Source organism: Pelophylax lessonae, assembly GCF_965119305.1.
Source record: "Pelophylax lessonae genome assembly, chromosome: 13".
NCBI lineage: Eukaryota > Metazoa > Chordata > Amphibia > Anura > Ranidae > Pelophylax > Pelophylax lessonae.
The window spans coordinates 205,086,027-205,104,895 of NC_138780.1; the positions used below are offsets into that span (position 1 = coordinate 205,086,027).

Consider the following 18,869-nt stretch of genomic DNA (forward strand, 5'->3'; position numbering starts at 1 on the left):
AATCCCATCAGAAGACACTCTTGCCCTCTATGCTGGAACGTCATCTTTCTGAGAATTTCCCGCCTGAAGAATCGTGACGTCACCCTCACCGCAAAGGTCTCCTAAGAAGTCTTTTTTCAATTCTCTAACTTAGACTAGTAAAATAATATCGGAAGCAGAGTCGGTTTCTGGGGACAATATAATTGCTTCTCTTTTATCACTCACATTTTTTTTAGAGTTGGGAACACCATTGCAAAAATGTTGCCACCATGATCCCTGACATAGATAAATAAAAAAAAAAAAGTGATCCATCATGAGTTTTGGGTGGCATATTTCTCAGGATGTGGTGGTCTGTTTGGATCTATGGCAATGATTTACATTCAGCCCTTGGTCATCCCTTTTCGGAGGGGCCTGGAGGTGGATGGTACACGGTGTTTCTGTGAGGGACATGTCATGAAATTCTATGTGTGTAGATCAGTTAATCAATACAGAGGAGGACACGACCAGCCTTACACTTTGGATTGTCAAATATTTGCCGGGGATGTGAACATTGGTCTCCAGCTTCTGGCATCTGTTGAAACTTTGTAGAGGAACAACACAGGTAAGAGTTTCCATCTTTACCAGAAACGTAAGAAAAAAAAATTCTACCTAATTTGTAATATGGGGTGATGTGTAGAATTGGAATATCATAGATTTTTTTTTGCCTGTGGGTATAGGGCTGTGGGTGTGTGTTGGGGGGGGGGGGGATATGCTCTATGTTTTGATTCATTTGTTTCTTTTCTAATGATTGAATGACAGCCCATTCACACTGCCGTGACAGGATTTTGTGGGGCAACCTGTGAAGTCTCGGTGCACTGCGTGTACCGCGACCTCGGCGCCACTTGCACAGACTTCATATCATTGAGGTCAATGCAAGTCGCTCCCAGCTCGCCCCAAAGTAGTACAGGACCCTTTTCCTAAGTCGGGGCGACTTGTGCCACTCCTATTAGAACGGATCCTGTACTATTCAATGGCGAGCGACCTACCGCGACTTGTCAGGCGACCAAGTCGCCTGACAAGCCGCGCTAGTGTGAATGGACTTGTCTCTTATTTCAGCCTGTAACTATTTGTTTTTGTACACACCATGATTATGAAAATTAGACCCCATTCACTCTAGCGCGACTTGTCAGGCGACTTGGTCGCCTGACAAGTCGCGGTGGGTCGCTCGCCATTGATTAGCACAGGACCCGTTCCAATAGGAGCGACACAAGTTGCTCCGACTTAGAAAAAGGGTCCTGTACTACTTTGGGGCGACCTGGAGGCGACTTGCATTGACCTCAATGATATGAAGTCCGTGGATGTCGCGCCGAGGTCGCGCTGCACAGCGTACACCGCGACTTCACAGGTCGCTCCATCAAGTCGTGTCGCCCCTGTCTGAACGGGGTCTTATTGTTTATCTATCTATCTATCTATCTATCTATCTATCTATCTATCTATCTATCTCTCTCTCTCTCTCTCTATCTATCTATCTATCTATCTATCTATCTATCTATCTATCTATCTATCTATCTATCTATCTATCTATCTATCTATCTATCTATCTATCTATCTATCTATCTATCTATCTATCTATCTATCTCTCTCTCTCTCTCTCTGTCTGTCTGTCTGTCTATCTATCTATCTATCTATCTATCTATCTATCTATCTATCTATCTATCTATCTATCTATCTATCTATCTATCTATCTATCTATCTATCTCTCTCTCTCTCTCTCTCTATCTATCTATCTATCTATCTATCTATCTATCTATCTATCTATCTATCTATCTATCTATCTATCTATCTATCTCTCTCTCTCTCTCTGTCTGTCTGTCTGTCTATCTATCTATCTATCTATCTATCTATCTATCTATCTATCTATCTATCTATCTATCTCTCTCTCTCTCTCTCTCTCTCTCTCTCTCTCTATCTATCTATCTATCTATCTATCTATCTATCTATCTATCTATCTATCTATCTATCTATCTATCTATCTATCTCTCTCTCTCTCTCTATCTATCTATCTGTCTATCTATCTATCTATCTATCTATCTATCTATCTATCTATCTATCTATCTATCTATCTATCTATCTATCTATCTATCTATCTCTCTCTCTCTCTCTCTCTCTATCTATCTATCTATCTATCTATCTATCTATCTATCTATCTATCTATCTATCTATCTATCTATCTATCTATCTATCTATCACATTATTATACCTAACCTAATTCTAAGTGTGAATTCCTAAGGCTCGTACACACTTAAAAAAATGAAACAAAAAACTGTGCTTGGGTCTATTAAATATAAAACAGCTGCTGCACATATGCTGGATAAAACATAAAAACAGTATCAAATTGAAAAGCAGCGCTATATAAAAAGTCCAGGTATAGGTAGGGTCCAGCTGATTGGTCTCCTTGAAGTGCCACCACCACCAGAGAGAGAGAGCAACCCCAATCACACTGCCGCTTATCGTCCCACTAATAAAAGAAGGCTCAAAGGTTCCACCAAACTGCTCCTCCAGAAATCCTCAGCGATTCCAGGATCAAGCCAATTAGGTGCGACTCCATACAGATCGTAGAAGGCAGATTGATCACTCATATATACCAGAAAAAAGCAAAAAAGAAAACCATAGTGCAATACCTAATGAACCACCATTTAATTTCCTTATGCCAAATAAATGCTTACAGGTAATAAGAGTAAAAAGAGCTTATCTGCCAGAAATGTTTGACCACCAACAAGATGACCGCTGCTTCACTCCGTAGTGACATCCCGCATCACAGGTCCCGCCCGACGCCTCCGTTTTTAGTTGACAGTGCATAATGTTCACGAAATTTCTCGTCCGATTTTTTTCCTAGACTTCCGTTCCATTTTGTTCCTAGACTTCCGGGTTGTCAGCAACTTCAGATCATGTGCGGTCTTTCGTATTCCATTTTTCGCGGACGTACTGCATACCAGGGCTGTCTTTAAAGCGGAGTTCCGGGCACAGGAGTCATTTTTTACTAAACATACCCCCGGGACAGTCAGGGCTAGCACATTCCACAATGGATAGCCTCTGATCTGTCCCGGTTCGCACTTACCTGCAAGAAGAAATACTTACTTATAAAATTTCTTCCACAGTGTTTCCATCTCTCTTGTGGGCAGCTGAAGCCGGCGCGGTCCTCTTCTGTGTCTTCTTCCGCGTCTTTTTCTCCCAGAATGCGCCTGCACCGGCCCCTCTCGTCACTTCCGGTGCGGCGCCGCATTCCTCCACAGCTTCTGGGCATGCCCAGAAGCTGTTTAGCAGGGGAATGCGGCGTCGCCCGGAAATGACGAGCGGGGCCGGTGCAGGCGCATTGATTCCTGGGAGCGATGACGTTCAGCTCCCAGGAATCATAGCGAGGCAGGAAGTGACGGGGTGAGCCGCGGCTCCGAGGGAGGAAGTACTCTGAGGTGAGTATCTTCGATCTTCAATTACAAGGTAAGTAAACAAAAAAATAAATAAATAACTATCCAATTCCTTTTCAGGTGAGGCATACCTAGCGGAGGGGCACAAAAAAAAAAATATTGTTTTTGTGCCCGGAACTCCGCTTTAAGGCAGGACAGAAGGGGCGGCTTCCTATGGCCCAGTCATTGTTGTGGGGCCCAAAGTAGCCCCTTGAGCCCACACTGCCTGTAAAGAGTTGATAAGTGGATTTGGGAGGGGGGCCCAAGAACATGTTTGCCCAGGGTCAAATCGATATTAAAGATGGCCCTGTTGCATACACATTAAACAAAAATTGGCCATGCTGGGGAAGGACGATAAAAATTTTGTTGTTTGTCCCTCCGGTTTTTTTCATTGAAAAATGTCCGCATCGGCTGCTGAAAGTTGTGTACACACTAGCCGAAAATCGTACGATTTTACTTCGGATGGGAATTTTCGGCAGATTTTCTACTAGTGTGTACCCCGCTTTATTTTTTTGGCTTGTTGCTCTTATGGCTGGAATACACGACAAGAAAATAGGCGGAAAATTTCCGTTCAGCGAGCGATCGGCCAATATTCTACTCGTTAATGCCCAGCCATCAATGAGCGATATCATCATATTAATTATCAATTATTATTCATTATTGTGAACGAAAAATACAGTTTGAAAAACCCAAAAAATTCTGTCATCTCGTTTGCGATTGAACGATATTCTATACGTTGGTGTTGAGGTCGTTCAGTTTAAATCTGTATAACCTCATCACGCATGACGACTGATGAACACTGTTTCCATGGTCGGCGGGCAACGGTCGGGCAATATTCTGACCGTGTATGTTGGCAACGTTTTTGACCGACAAATACTTTTTCAAAAGTCGGTGGTCGAATGATTGGGCGATATTCTAATCATGTATTCACACCATTATTCTTTGTTATTCCTCAGTCTATGATAAGCTATCTTTCTATAACTCATTGTTTCTTCATGATGTTGTTTAATCACTTCAGCCCCGGAAGATTTTACCCCCTTCCTGACCAGACCCTATTTTGCTATTCGGCACTGCGTTACTTTACCGGACAATTGCATGGTCGTTGCGACGCTGTACCTAAACTAAATTGATGTCCTTTTTTCCCCACAAACAGAGCTTTCTTTTGGTGGTATTTGATCACCTCTGCGTTTTTTATTTTTTGTGCTATAAACAAAAAAAGAGCAACAATTCTGAAAAAAAAACAATGTTTTTCACTTTCTGCTATATAACATTCCCAATAAAAAATTTAAAAATCATAATTTTTTAACATTTTAGGCCAATTTGTTTTCTGCTACATATTTTTGGTAAAAAAAAAGTCACAATAAGCGTATTTTGATTGGTTTGCGCAAAAGTTATTGCGTTTACAAACTACGGGAAAGATTTATGTCATTTTTATTGTTTTGTTTTTTTACGTGTAATGGCGGCGATCTGCGATTTTTTGCGGGACTGCGACATTGCGGCTGACAGATCGGACCCCTGACTGACATCTGTCTATCTATCTGTCTATCTATCTATCTATCTATCTATCTATCTATCTATCTATCTATCTATCTATCTATCTATCTATCTATCTATCTATCTATCTATCTATCTATCTATCTATCTATCTGTCTATCTATCTATCTATCTATCTATCTATCTGTCTATCTATCTATCTATCTATCTATCTATCTATCTATCGATTACGGGTCCAGAGCTTTTTATTTTATTTTTTTTTTGGGGGGGGGGGGTGCCACACAATTGTGGGCGTGGTTGAAAAATAGGTGTTGCGTTACGGTGTCTGACTTGTAGTGTTCCACCTTTCCTTTTTCTATTTTGACAAAATTGACTCTGGGGGCGAACTAAAGAAGAGATTTTTGGGAGTAAAATATTCCCCAATATGGCGGACAATGATATTAGCAACTCCCCCTTCCCCTCTAACTAAAACCCCTGGTTTGAAAAAAAATAATCTTCTCCAGATATCCATTTTATTTTCCAGAAGCCGCAGTCACATGACAACCCTTCTCTATTCTTCTGTTTACTTCCTGGGATCCCTCTGTGTGTGTCCACATTATTGCCTGCATGATGTGCACACCTCCTATTGGTGGAAGTGACACAATGGCCGGGTCCTCTCATTGGCTCCAGATGACCCCAGTCCAGAGGCGTAGCGTGGGTTGTCAGCACCCGGGGCAAGGCAAGTAATTTGCGCCCCCTAACCTGCGGGATTTTAGCACTCGAGTCTCTTTCACTAGATTAGTTAAAGAAACCCTTACCCCCTAAGCACATGTATTGTTTGTTATGAAAATACTGATGTAATTAAAGTAACCTTTCGGCCAATCAGGAAGTGGGTCTCATAATGGGTGGCCTCTGGCTCTAATCAGGTGATTAAAAAAAAAAAAACCCCCATTGAACTCCATGCTTCCGGTGCCCCGCATGTAGATTAGGGGGCCGGGGGCACTGCTGGGGGGGGGGGCAGCGCCCCCAACGCACCAGCCGCCACTGACCAATGGGCATTTGAGACACAGTCTAGACCCGACCCGCCATTTTCAGCCATAGGGCAGCCACGCTGGACATATCCCAGCCTAAAGATGGAGGCAGCCGCAGACAGTGTGTGAACTGTGTATGTCAGAGTCAGAGAGTGACACTGCGGATGCGCCCCCCCCAGATGTTGCGCCCGGTGCGGCCCGCCCCCCCTGCACCCCCCACGCTACGCCACTGCCCCAGTCAAATAACAATCATTCTCTCTTCTTCTGTTGACTTTCTGGAGTCATTCTTCAGGTGTCCATGCCACTGCCTGTGTGATGCAGATGCCTCCTATTGGTGAAGGTGACACTTCCAATGGCCGGGTGCTCTAATAGGCTCCTGACCATTTCTTTTTTTTTACCTGAAGCCCCGGTGACATGGAAATCCTTCTCTATTCGTCAGTTTACTTCCTGTGGACCTTCTTTGGGTGTCCATGTTACTGCCTGTGTGATGCAGACGCCTCCTATTGGTGAAGGTGATACTTTCAATGACCAGGGGCCCTCATAGGCTCCAGGTGACCATTTTTTTTACCTGAAGCCCCGGTGACATGAAAATCCTTCTCTATTCGTCAGTTTACTTCCTGGGGACCTTCTTTGGGTGTCCATGCCACTGCCTGTGCAATGCGGATGCCTCCTATTGGTGAAGGTGATACTTCCAATGACCGGGGGCCCTCATAGACTCCAGGTGACCATTTTTTTTTTCCTGAAGCCCCCGGTGACATGAAAATCCTTCTCTATTCATCGGTTTACTTCCTGTGGACCTTCTTTGGGTGTCCATGTTACTGCCTGTGTGATGCAGACGCCTCCTATTGGTGAAGGTGATACTTTCAATGACCAGGGGCCCTCATAGGCTCCAGGTGACCATTTTTTTTACCTGAAGCCCCGGTGACATGAAAATCCTTCTCTATTCGTCAGTTTACTTCCTGGGGACCTTCTTTGGGTGTCCATGCCACTGCCTGTGCAATGCGGATGCCTCCTATTGGTGAAGGTGATACTTCCAATGACCGGGGGCCCTCATAGACTCCAGGTGACCATTTTTTTTTTCCTGAAGCCCCCGGTGACATGAAAATCCTTCTCTATTCATCGGTTTACTTCCTGGGGACCTTCTTTGGGTGTCCATGTCACTGCCTGTGTGATGCAGACGCCTCCTATTGGTGAAGGTGATACTTTCAATGACCAGGGGCCCTCATAGGCTCCAGGTGACCATTTTTTTTACCTGAAGCCCCGGTGACATGAAAATCCTTCTCTATTCGTCAGTTTACTTCCTGGGGACCTTCTTTGGGTGTCCATGCCACTGCCTGTGCAATGCGGATGCCTCCTATTGGTGAAGGTGATACTTCCAATGACCGGGGGCCCTCATAGACTCCAGGTGACCATTTTTTTTTCCTGAAGCCCCCGGTGACATGAAAATCCTTCTCTATTCATCGGTTTACTTCCTGGGGACCTTCTTTGGGTGTCCATGTCACTGCCTGTGTGATGCAGACGCCTCCTATTGGTGAAGGTGATACTTTCAATGACCAGGGGCCCTCATAGGCTCCAGGTGACCATTTTTTTTACCTGAAGCCCCGGTGACATGAAAATCCTTCTCTATTCGTCAGTTTACTTCCTGGGGACCTTCTTTGGGTGTCCATGCCACTGCCTGTGCAATGCGGATGCCTCCTATTGGTGAAGGTGATACTTCCAATGACCGGGGGCCCTCATAGACTCCAGGTGACCATTTTTTTTTTACCTGAAGCCCCCGGTGACATGAAAATCCTTCTCTATTCATCGGTTTACTTCCTGGGGACCTTCTTTGGGTGTCCATGTCACTGCCTGTGTGATGCAGACGCCTCCTATTGGTAAAGGTGATACTTCCAATGACCAGGGGCCCTCATAAGCTCCAGGGGACCATTTTTTTTGTTTTACCTGAAGCCCCCCGGTGACATGAAAATCCTTTTCTATTCATCAGTTTACTTCCTGGAGACCTTCTTTGGGTGTCCATGTCACTGCCTGTGTGATGCGGATGCCTTCTATTGGTGAAGTTGATACTTCCAATGACCGGATGCCCTCATAGGCTCCAGGTGACCATTTTTTTTACCTGAAGCCCCGGTGACATGAAAATCCTTCTCTATTCATCAGTTTACTTCCTGGGGACCTTCTTTGGGCATCCATGTCACTGCCTGTGTGATGCAGATGTCTCCAATTGGTGGAGGTGACACTTCCAATGGCCGGGTCCTCTCAGAGTCCTTAGATGACCATTTTATTTACCCAAGGCCCCGGACACCTGACAATCCTTCTCTCTTCTTCTGTTTATTACCTGGGGTCCTTCTTTGGGGTGTCCACATCACTGCCTGTGTGATGCGGATGCCTCCTATTGGAAGAGGGGACACTTCCAGCAGTTTGGTCACCTCTCATTGGCTCCAGAGGCAGGATAACTCTTAGGGGAAGGGAGGGGACCAGTGCCCAAGATGATTATGAGTCGGGGAAAATGTCTGGTCCCCGGGGCAAGAAATTAGATTGGCTGCTGTGCACAACTCATCGATGACTAATGGACCATTGGGGGCCCATTTTACAAATGCTGACTTCTGTTGCTTGATGAAATGTTGGGGGTGCTATAGCATACCTGTGCACCCCCTTTGCACTGCCTCTACCATCAATCAGTTAATATATTTATGTATCTAACTAGCTATGTCTTTATCTACTGTTCTGTTTCATAGCTAGTTCTCTACAACACGTCCACATGGTTTAGGTTTGTGAGCACATCATAATATTTAAGTTGACCCTTAATGCCAGTGCCTCACGGCCCTTTAAGAGGTTTCTGATGCCGCAATTGGCTGTCACAGCGGTTACATAATCAGAAAGCTCCTGATCACAAGTAGAGATAGTGAGCTTTTAGCTAGCCGCTGGTAACTGTGGCGGGAGTGTGCAGGGTGATATATATATATATATATATATATATATATATATATATATATATATATATGTATCATATATATGTGACCTCTCGGCATTAAGTCCCACCCACCGAGAGGCCACATATATGCGTACCGCTGGCGTGAAGAGTTTAATATACCTACAGTATATATATATTATAAAGAAATGTTTTGGATATCTATATCTATCTACGCTATATTACCAAAAGTATTGGGATGCCTGCCTGTACACACACATGAACTTTAATGGCATCCCAGTCTAAGCCCATAGGGTTCAATACTGAGTTGGCCCACCCTTTGCAGCTATAACAGCTTCAACTCTTCTGGGAAGGCTGTCCACAAGGTTTAGGAGTGTCTATGGGAATGTTTCACCATTCTTTAATGGCATCCCAGTCTTAGTCCCGTAGGGTTCAATATTGAGTTGGCCCACCCTCTGCAGCTATCACAGCTTCAACTCTTCTGGGAAGGCTGTCCACAAGGTTTAGGAGTGTCTATGGGAATGTTTCACCATTCTTCCAGAAGAGCATTTGTAGGGTCAGGTACTGATGTTGGATGTGAAGGCCTGGCTCACACTCTCCACTCTAATTCATTCCAAAAGCGTTCTATCGGGTTGAGGTCCGGACAGACCAGTCAAGTTCCTCCACCCCAAACTCGCTAATCCATGTCTTTATGGACCTTGCTTTGTACACTGGTCCAAATCATTTGGTGGAGGGGGGATTATGGTGTGGGGTTGTTTTACAGGGGTTGGGATTGGCCTCTTAGTCCCAGTGAAGGGAAGTCTCATGGTATCAGCATACCAAGACATTTTGGACAATTTCATGCTCCCAACTTTGTGGGAACAGTTTGGGGATGTCCCCTTCCTGTTCCAACATGGCTGCACACCAGTGCACAAAGCAAGGTCTATAAAGACATGGATGAGCGAGTTTGGGGTGGAGGACAGAGTTCTGACCTCAACCTGAAAGAACACCTTTAGGATGAATTAGAGCGCAGACTGTGAGCCAGGTCTGCTCGTCCAACATCAGTATCTGACCTCACAAATGCACTTCTGGAAGAATGGTCAAACATTCCCATAGACACTCCTAAACCTTGTGGACAGCCTTCCCAGAAGAGTTGAAGCTGTTATAGCTGTAAAGGGTGGGCCAACTCAATATTAAACCCTACGGACTAAGACTGGGATGCCATTAAAGTTCATGTGTGTGTAACGGCAGGTGTCCCAATACTTTTGACAATATAGTGTTTCTATCTATCTATCTATCTATCTATCTATCTATCTATCTATCTATCTATCTATCTATCTATCTATCTATCTATCTATCTATCTATCTATCTATCTATCTATCTATCTATCTATCTATCTATCTATCTATCTATCTATCTATCTATCTGCCTGTCTGTCTGTCTGTCTGTCTGTCTGTCTGTCTGTCTATCTATCATGGTTTATTAATGATATTTTTCCTTCGGTACAGCTATATAAGTTGCACCATGAGGTGGACTTTTGTTTTCATTCTCCTCTTCGGCCTATGCTTGGCCCATCAGCCCACTAAAGGGAAACCCAGGAAGGACAAACACCATCAGGAGAAAATGCCTTTGTTTGAGGAGCCCACCCTAAACCTTCTTAATGTCACAGAGGATATTTCTGCACTCAACATATCAAACATGAACAACAACTTTGGCTTCAACCTCTACAGAAGAACGGCCGACAAACACGACAACAACATCTTCTTCTCTCCACTTAGTGTTTCCTTCCTTCTAGGTGTTCTAACTCTGGGGTCTCGGGGAATAACGCATGAGCAGCTGCTGAGTGGCCTCGGCTGGGAGCCCTTTAAGAAGCAGAAGAACCCCGACTTACTGCACATGTTGCTGAAGGATCTGAAAGAAGGCATCATGAAGAGCGAAGGATATTCTCTAGACATAGGAAGCCTGGCTCTTCTACACGAGAGCTTTGACATCAACCAGGAGTTTCTCAACCAGACGCTGACATATTTCGATGTGGATTTCCAAAGTGTTGACTTTCATGACCGCTTCGTTATAGAGAACATCCGAGACCTGATCAGAATGAAGACAAGGGGCAGAATCTCAGAACTTCAGGATGAAATTGACCCCCAGACGAAAATGATGCTTCTCAACTTTATATTCTTCAAAGGTAAAGGTTTGGCTTTGTATCTGTCTTGGAAATGTTATAGATACAAAATTTCTATCCTAAAAAGAAACACTACATCTGCCCTAAAATAGTATGAGGCAAAATCCACCGGCTTGAACAAAAGGACTTAGGGGCAAAAAAATATTCAGTGCGGTGTCCAGATAAACTTCAGGCTTCACTGTCCCCTTCAGATTGTTCTCTTTAGTTCTAAATGACAAAAATAGGAGAAAAAAGTGAGTGTATCAACCTTGTGTATTATTTATAGGCACCGTTTGTTGGTAAAAAAAAAATACAAATATACTCAGAAAAGCCAAATAGCTTGTAGCATATATAAATACTTGGACATTGGTAGATAGACCAACCAAATAAAAGACCTTCAGAGCTCTGAAGAAGATGGTACACCCCTCGAAACATGTTAGCTTGTATATCTGTTGTGGTTTGTTGCCCAGGTCTTCGATTTCGTTGGTCTAGCCCAGTGATGGTGAACCTTGGCACCCCAGATGTTTTGGAACTACATTCCCCATGATGCCTTGCACTCTGCAGTGTAGTTGAGCATCATGGGAAATGTAGTTCCAAAACATCTGGGGTGCCAAGGTTCGCCATCACTGGCTCTAGCCACTGAGGTCCCAGTCACACTATATGCTACAACCAGGGCTTTTCTTCTCAGAGAATAGGTGCAGGTACTCACCTTTTCCAAGGCGCCCATTGCCTCCACCCCCTACCCACCTCTGAGCACCATCCCTTGTCTCCTCCCCCTACCCATCTCCCAGTACTGCCCTTTTTGGAGACTACAGAACAGATGGTGCTAAGTCATTTTTATGGAATGTATACAATACAAGAAAGGCAGTAAAATAGGTCTCCTGTAGCCAGAAACAATAGACCCACCCCAGCAACATAAGTTCCCCCCAGCAACAATAGACCCCCTGCAACAAAATATCTACCCAGGAACAATAGACCCCGTCAGCAACAATAGATTTCATAGCAGCCAGCAAAAATAGACTCCTCCCTCAACAGTATATCCCTCCCAGCCACTATTGACCCCCCATCAATATAGAACCCCCCACAACATTAGATCCCCCCAGCGACAGTAGATCCCCTAGCAGCCATCATTAATAAACCCTCCTGCACCACCCAGAACTAGTGATCGACCAATATCGTTTTTTTTATTGCCGATACCGATATTTTAGTCATCGCATATCCGTATCGGACAATATTGGCCAATATTTTCGTACATTTAAGAAAAAAATATTATTATTTTTTTTACAGGCACTATTGTGGAGGGATCTGGGGGTCTAAAAGACCCCAAACCCCTCCTCTGCACTTAAAAGCATTCAAAATGCCAAGTTTGGCTGTTTTGAATGCTGTAATTTTTTTTAATTTGGCGCCGAGTACCCGGAAGTTATGACATCACTTCCGGGTTTTTACATGGAGACCCAATCAGAGCCGAATGCGGCTTTGATCGGGTCTTTGGCGGCCATGCAGGCTGGTTGTCCAGGACTCGCGGTAGGACGGGAGACCCGGGCTAGCGGCGGAAATGAGGGGGGGGGGGAACGTCCCCTCCCGCTCCTTGTAATGACAGCCGAGCGGCTTCTCAGCCACATCAGTTGACATTACAAGACAGCCGACTGTCGGCTATGGACGTCGGTACCGGGGTGATGCCTCTAGCTGCAGCCATCACTCCGGTACAAGAACTTTCCCAAAATATCAGCAATATCGGTAACCTCCGGGGGCGATTCCGATATATTGGGGAAAGTGGAGATCGGCCCTCGATATATCGGCTTTGCCGATAATCGGTCGATCCCTGACTGGATCGGAAAGGCTCCTAACTGCGGCCGATCCCTAAATAGAACCCACTACAACAATAGATCCCCCCAGTGGCAATAGATCCCCTAGCAGCCAGCACCACTCCAGCACCCCTTGCTATTACATACATTCAGTGCTGGAGGTGCTGGAAATGTGTTCCTCCACGTTCTCACTGAAAAAAAAAAAACCCTGGCTACAATTTATATGGCTTTTGTGAGTATATTTGTATCTATTTTAACAATTAATGTTGCCAAATGATAATGCAGAAGGCTGGTGTGCCCCCTTTTATTGCTAATAATTCCTATCCTTATATTGACCAGTGAGCCCAAAATAATAATAATAATAGCTACTGCAGCAGAGAACAGAAACAAAAAGATAAACCCAGCATCTTTCCAAACAACGGTTCTGTTTTTTTCTGGTGCATTTGATGTTTTTTTATAAGCATGCTCATATAGATATCACATTCATATTATAGTTGTAGGAGGTGCTAGACATGTGTAATTTGTTTCGGTCAGAATTTAAATACAAACAAATTTTTGGGTATTCAGAGATTTAAATGTATCCAAATTTTTGAATTAAATAGTAACGAATTTAATTGAAATTTGTTTAATATTGTTTTGTATATTCATTTTCTAAATAATTCCAACGATTCGAATTAGGATCAGACGAAAAATGTGCGGAAAACAGCTGGTTGTTAACCACTTGCCGACTTTTTCTCTTTAATAACCACTTGCTGCCGCAGTTATACGGTGGCAGGTCCGCAGGTTCCAGAGAATCGCAGTACCTATACAGTGGACCGCGGGAGCGATCCTGGGGGCGCGCACGTGCCCGCTCGTTAGCGGGGAAGCCAATCCATGCGGCCGGCGGCCTCGATTGCTGCCGAGCACCCCCGATCTCTCCCCGCAAAGAGAGAACAGCGGTCTGCTGTTGTGAAAACACAGCAGACCGTTGTTCTCTCAGCCATTAATACAGAGCCCCCTATTTAGAAACACAGGTACCTGTATTGATTTCACAAGTCCACCCCCCCCCCACAGTTAGAAAGCACCCCCTAGGCTCACACTTATCCCTTTGATCACCCCTGGTGTTAACCCCTTCCCTGCCAGTGTCATTATTACAGTGACAGTGCATATTTTTAGCACTTATTACTGTAGTAGTGTCACTAAAGTGACATTACTACAGTGTCAAAAATGTCAGTTAGGGGTCCAATCTGTCCTCCGCAATGTCGCAGTCCCGTTAAAAAATCACAGATCGCCGCCATTACTGGTAAAAAAAAAAATTACATAAATCTTTCCCCTAGTTTTCCCCTAGCGCAAACCAATCAAAATACGCTTATTGCGATTTTTGTTTACCAAAAATATGTAGCAGAATACAAATTGGTCTAAAATGATGAAAAAAATTAGATTTTTAAATTTTATTTTGGGAATGTTATATAGCAGAAAGTGAAAAATATTGTTTTTTTTTTTTTTTCAAAATTGTCGCTCTTTTTTGTTCATAGCGCAAAAAAAAAAACGAAAAATCGCAAGACCGTGCAATTGCCCATTAAAGTAACGAAGTGCCGAATCGCAAAAAATGGCCTGGTCATTAAGGGGGCAAATCCTCCAGTCCAGAAGTGGTTAATAAAAGAAAAGGAATTGGCAGCACTCCAGGTTGAGTCAAAATCCAGGTTTATTGACTGGACATCCAAATATGACAATCGTGACAAGGTAGACGCGTTTCACACACTGACTGTGTGCTTAATCATTACCAGTCATTAAGGGGGCAAATCTTCCAGTCCAGAAGTGGTTAAGGAGCGGGCCGGGAAGTCGACCGCCGCATCCTTGACAACCGGTGACTCATCAGCTGTCAGTGGGCTTCCCCACTGACAGCTAAATGTAAACAAAATAATGCTGGCAGTCGAAATTGCAGAAAAAAAATAGTATGGTGTCCCCCCCCCTTCCCAATCCATACCAAGCCCTTTGGGTCTGGTATGGATTTTAAGGGTAACTCTATGCCTAAAACGTATCCGAGTATGCAGCCCAGGCAGGCCAGGAAAGCTGTGAGGGAAGAGCGAGCGCCCCCCCCCCGAACCATTCCAGGCCACATGCCTTCAACATGAGGAATTGCTTTGGGGTAGGGGGGCTCTGCTCCCCCCTCAAAGCACCTTGTCTCTATGTTGATGGGGATAAGCACCTCTTCCACCCAATCCTGGCCCTGTGGTCCACTTAGCAGAATCTGGAAGCCCCCTTTAATAAAGGGGCCCCCAGACCCCACCCCCTTATCCCTATGTGAATGAGTATGGGGTACATTATACACCTATTCATTCACTAAAAAAGGTGTGGTTCGGTGGAGACATGTAGGCTGAGGTCTGTCCATATTGTTTTTACCTGGGCTGGTCGGGAGTAGCGGCAATCCTTTCCTCTTTACATTTACTAGCCCTCTGGATTGGTGTCGGGACAATGAGACAAGGGTACACCCTATGCTCTGGAACACAGGATCACAGGGTTATGCTTTCACCTCTATTAGGGGCGCCAAAAGCAATGTAACAGGTCGCAGGTGGCAGAAGAGTTATTCTAATGCCAAGGATGTTGGCTGCAGTGGACAGAGAATACTTAATTAAAGCGGAGTTCCGGGCACGAAAACTTTTTTTCAATAAACATACCCCCGGGACAGTCAGGGCTAGTACATTCCACAATGGCTAGCCTCTGTACTGTCCCGGTTCGCACTTACCTGCAAGAAGAAATACTCACTTATAAAATTTCTTCTCCAGCGTTGCCATCTCTGTTGTGGGCAGCTGAAGCCGGCGCGATCCTCTTCTGCGTCCTCTTCCGTGTCTACTTCTCCCAGAATGCACCTTCACCGGCCCCTCTCGTCACTTCCGGTGCGGCGCCGCATTCCTCCACAGCTTCTGGGCATGCCCAGAAGCTGTTTAGCAGGGAATGCGCCGTCGCCCCGGAAGTGACGAGCGGGGCCGGTGCCGTCGCATTGATTCCTGGGAGCGATGACGTTCAGCTCCCAGGAATCATCGCAAGACAGGAAGTGACGTCGGAGCCGCGGCACAGAGGGAGGAAGTAGAGAATAGGTGAGTATTTTCTATCTACAATTACAAGGTGAGTAAAAAAAAAAATATACCTAACTATCCAATTCCTTTTCAGGTGAAGGAGACCAAGCGGATGGGCACAAAAAAAAAAAGGTTGATTTTGTGCCCGGAACTCCGCTTTAAATACGTGTATTGCTCTCTTATATTTATTTCATCAGTTTATTTAGCTGTTTGCTGGAAGTTCAGGTTTAATAAATAATAATAATTGAACTCCTTTTCTAGGTAAATGGCAGACACCTTTCAAACCTGAGTCAACCAACGCAGACACGTTCTACGTAAACAAGTATACTTCGGTAAAAGTCCCGATGATGTTCAAAATGGAGAAGGTGGCCTCCATGTTCGACAAGTCCTTGTCCTGCACAGTGCTGAACCTTCCTTACAGAGGGGGCGCTCACATGCTGATCGTCATGCCTCAGAACGATGGCAACTTCGATGCCTTAGAGGATGGATTGTCAAGTGAACTTGTTGCCTCTTGGCTCAATAAAATGAAATCCAGGTATAAAACTTATATACAGTGGGGTTTGCCCACTTACAAAGAAATGAAGGTGTAATGGAATGGCGACCCACACTGTGCTTGTGGGCTTCCATCAGAATACCGCTTCCTCCAGTCTGAACATAGATATCAGATATTACAGCCGCCCCCATACAAAACTAGCCAGAACTTAGCTTGTATAGATCTGGAACAACAACAAGTTTTATTGAACAGACTCACACACAATATATACCACACAGGAGGACATCCCCCTCCTGATCACATTACCCCACCAGGTCAGGTGCCTGATTACATTATCATATGCAGATGAAATTGTGTACAGAAATATAATTAACATATCTAGGGAACAACCAACACAGACAGTATTCTACTTCCCCTTCAACAACTAACAGACGACAGTGATTTAATTAACTTGAGTTAATTAAGTAGCAGACTTGCTGTCACCGAGCTTATGGAGTACAATACACATTGTTATAAGTGTAAACACATCCCTACAGTAGACATTAGATGAGTAAATCAGCACAATCAACAATGTGTGGAAGACAGGTGGTTGAGCTGATGATATTAGCATCTGCTATGAGTCTGACTGTGCAGAGAAGTCCCTTTTTGGCAATAGGCAGAGTCACAGAGTCTTCATATGTTCCTTGAGGTATATCAATGATAAATATTACTGTCCCATTTGAAGTAATCCAAACCATATTCTCAGTGTCCATTAAGTAGCTGTCCATCATTTCCTTGGTCACCCTGTGCCCCTAATAGACACAGGGAGACTTTCACATAAGAGGGGCCCAAGGAGCTGAGAAAGGGATTTCCCAACCTCTCAAAGGTAAGCTGGGTTCCACGCGCCCCCCAACCAAAGTGGCTCCCTTCACAGAAGGGTCTATCATTTTTATGTATATTTCAAATGATAGAGACAGAATATTAACCAACAAATCTAGAAAAAAAACACATGATACAAATGTTCTAAATGGAGTTGCAGTTCAGTGAGTAAAATAAGTATTTGATCCCCAAGCAAAACATGACTTAGTAGTTGGTGGAGAAACCCTTGTTGGCAAGCACAGAGGTAAGACGTAACTACAGGCGTTGCAGGGGTTGCAATTGCAACTGGGCCCCATGCTCCAGGGGGCCCGTGTGGCTCCACTGTACACCTGGATAGGAGGGGCGGCGGGGGCAGCATGTAGAGAAATCACTGTCCTCCTTTTTCCTCCTGTAGCTACAGGAGGAAAATGGAGGAGATTGGTTCCTCTGTATTCTGCCCTCGCCACTCCTCCTATCCAGTTCACTCCTGTTCTGCTGTCTCTGGGCCCCTGTGTGCTCCCCCGGGCCCCCCCCCCCCTACTGTGCTGCCCCCCACTGTGCTCCCTTCCCTCTACTGCCGGCTGCAGCAGATGTGTCACAATAGAGAGCCAGGAAGGGGTCGGTAAATATGTAATTTACCAGCTCCTTCCTTTTCTGAATGGACAGAGTCATAGTCAGTGACATTGTAAAAAAATAAAATAAAATTATGAAAAATAATACAATTAAAATTCCAAAAAATAAAAACTACTGACACCAGTGGGTGAACTTCCAAGATCGCATAGGTCACACTCACGCCCTGGCATTCCACCACCGTGGGGAGGCCCCAAGATGGCAGGAAGGGAGCCCACTGCAGAACTTGTGAAAGGGTCCCACAATGAGGGTAAAGGGCCCCAGGATCATAGGGAAGAGCCCCAGGCTTAAAGTGGAGTTCCGGCCTATTTTGCAACTTTAGTGATTCCTGGAGTGCTCGCTATGATGATCAACAATTGGGCATTTTCAATTTTTTTCGGGGGTCCATTACCTTATTTTAAGGGCACTTTTGATTGTACTTCCTCCTTCTCCCCCCTCTGTGGCCGCGGCCACCGACATCACTTCTGCCTTTGCATTGCATCCTGGGAGCTGTTTGTCATCACTCCCAGGAGGCTGGAATCAGGAAGAACTCCCAGAACACTCCCTGGAATCAGGAAGAAGGACACAGATTACACTGCGGCTTCAGATGCCCACATCCAAGATGGCCGTGCCCAGACAGCGTTTTTAAAAGTAAGATTTTGACTAAAATCCAATACCGTACACCTTGTAAGTATGAGAATAGCGGTTCTGTAAAGGGCGATGGATTAGTATTATAGGGGTATTTTTAGTTAAAAAAGGTATTTGAGGCCGGAACTCTGCTTTAAAGGGAAGGGGGGTCCTTCATGGTTTCTTAAACCAGGGCCCTGAAGGTTCTAGTTACGCCTCTGGGTAAGACATTTCTTGTAGTTGGTGACCAGGTTTGCACACATCTCAGGAGGGATTTTGGTCCAATCTTCTTTACAGATCTTCTCTAAATCCTTAAGGTTTCTTGCAGGGGCGTAACTACAGGGGTTGCAGGGGTTGCGATTGCTACCGGGCCCCATGCTCCAGGGGGCCCTGTAGCAAACCAGCGGGTGAACTTCCAGGATTGCAAAAGTCACACTTGCGACCGGGCC

General features: G+C 44.9%; 1 protein-coding gene across 3 annotated transcripts in view; it reads left to right on the forward strand.

The window, feature by feature from the left end:
• The first annotated feature begins 436 nt into the window (after positions 1-436).
• SERPINA10 (serpin family A member 10) overlaps positions 437-18,869 on the forward strand; it is a 34,677-nt gene continuing 16,244 nt past the window's right edge. For 2 of the 3 annotated variants that reach the window (XR_014224780.1, XM_082242770.1), the window contains exons 1-2: positions 10,309-11,017; positions 16,116-16,389. Coding sequence is in view for 2 of the 3 variants with exons in the window: in XM_082242770.1 (XP_082098896.1) it covers positions 10,318-11,017; positions 16,116-16,389 (974 nt within the window). In the remaining variant the exon portion in view is untranslated. Of the gene's footprint in view, positions 581-10,308; positions 11,018-16,115; positions 16,390-18,869 lie in introns of those variants that run through there. The other variant, XM_082242771.1, reaches the window with a different exon arrangement.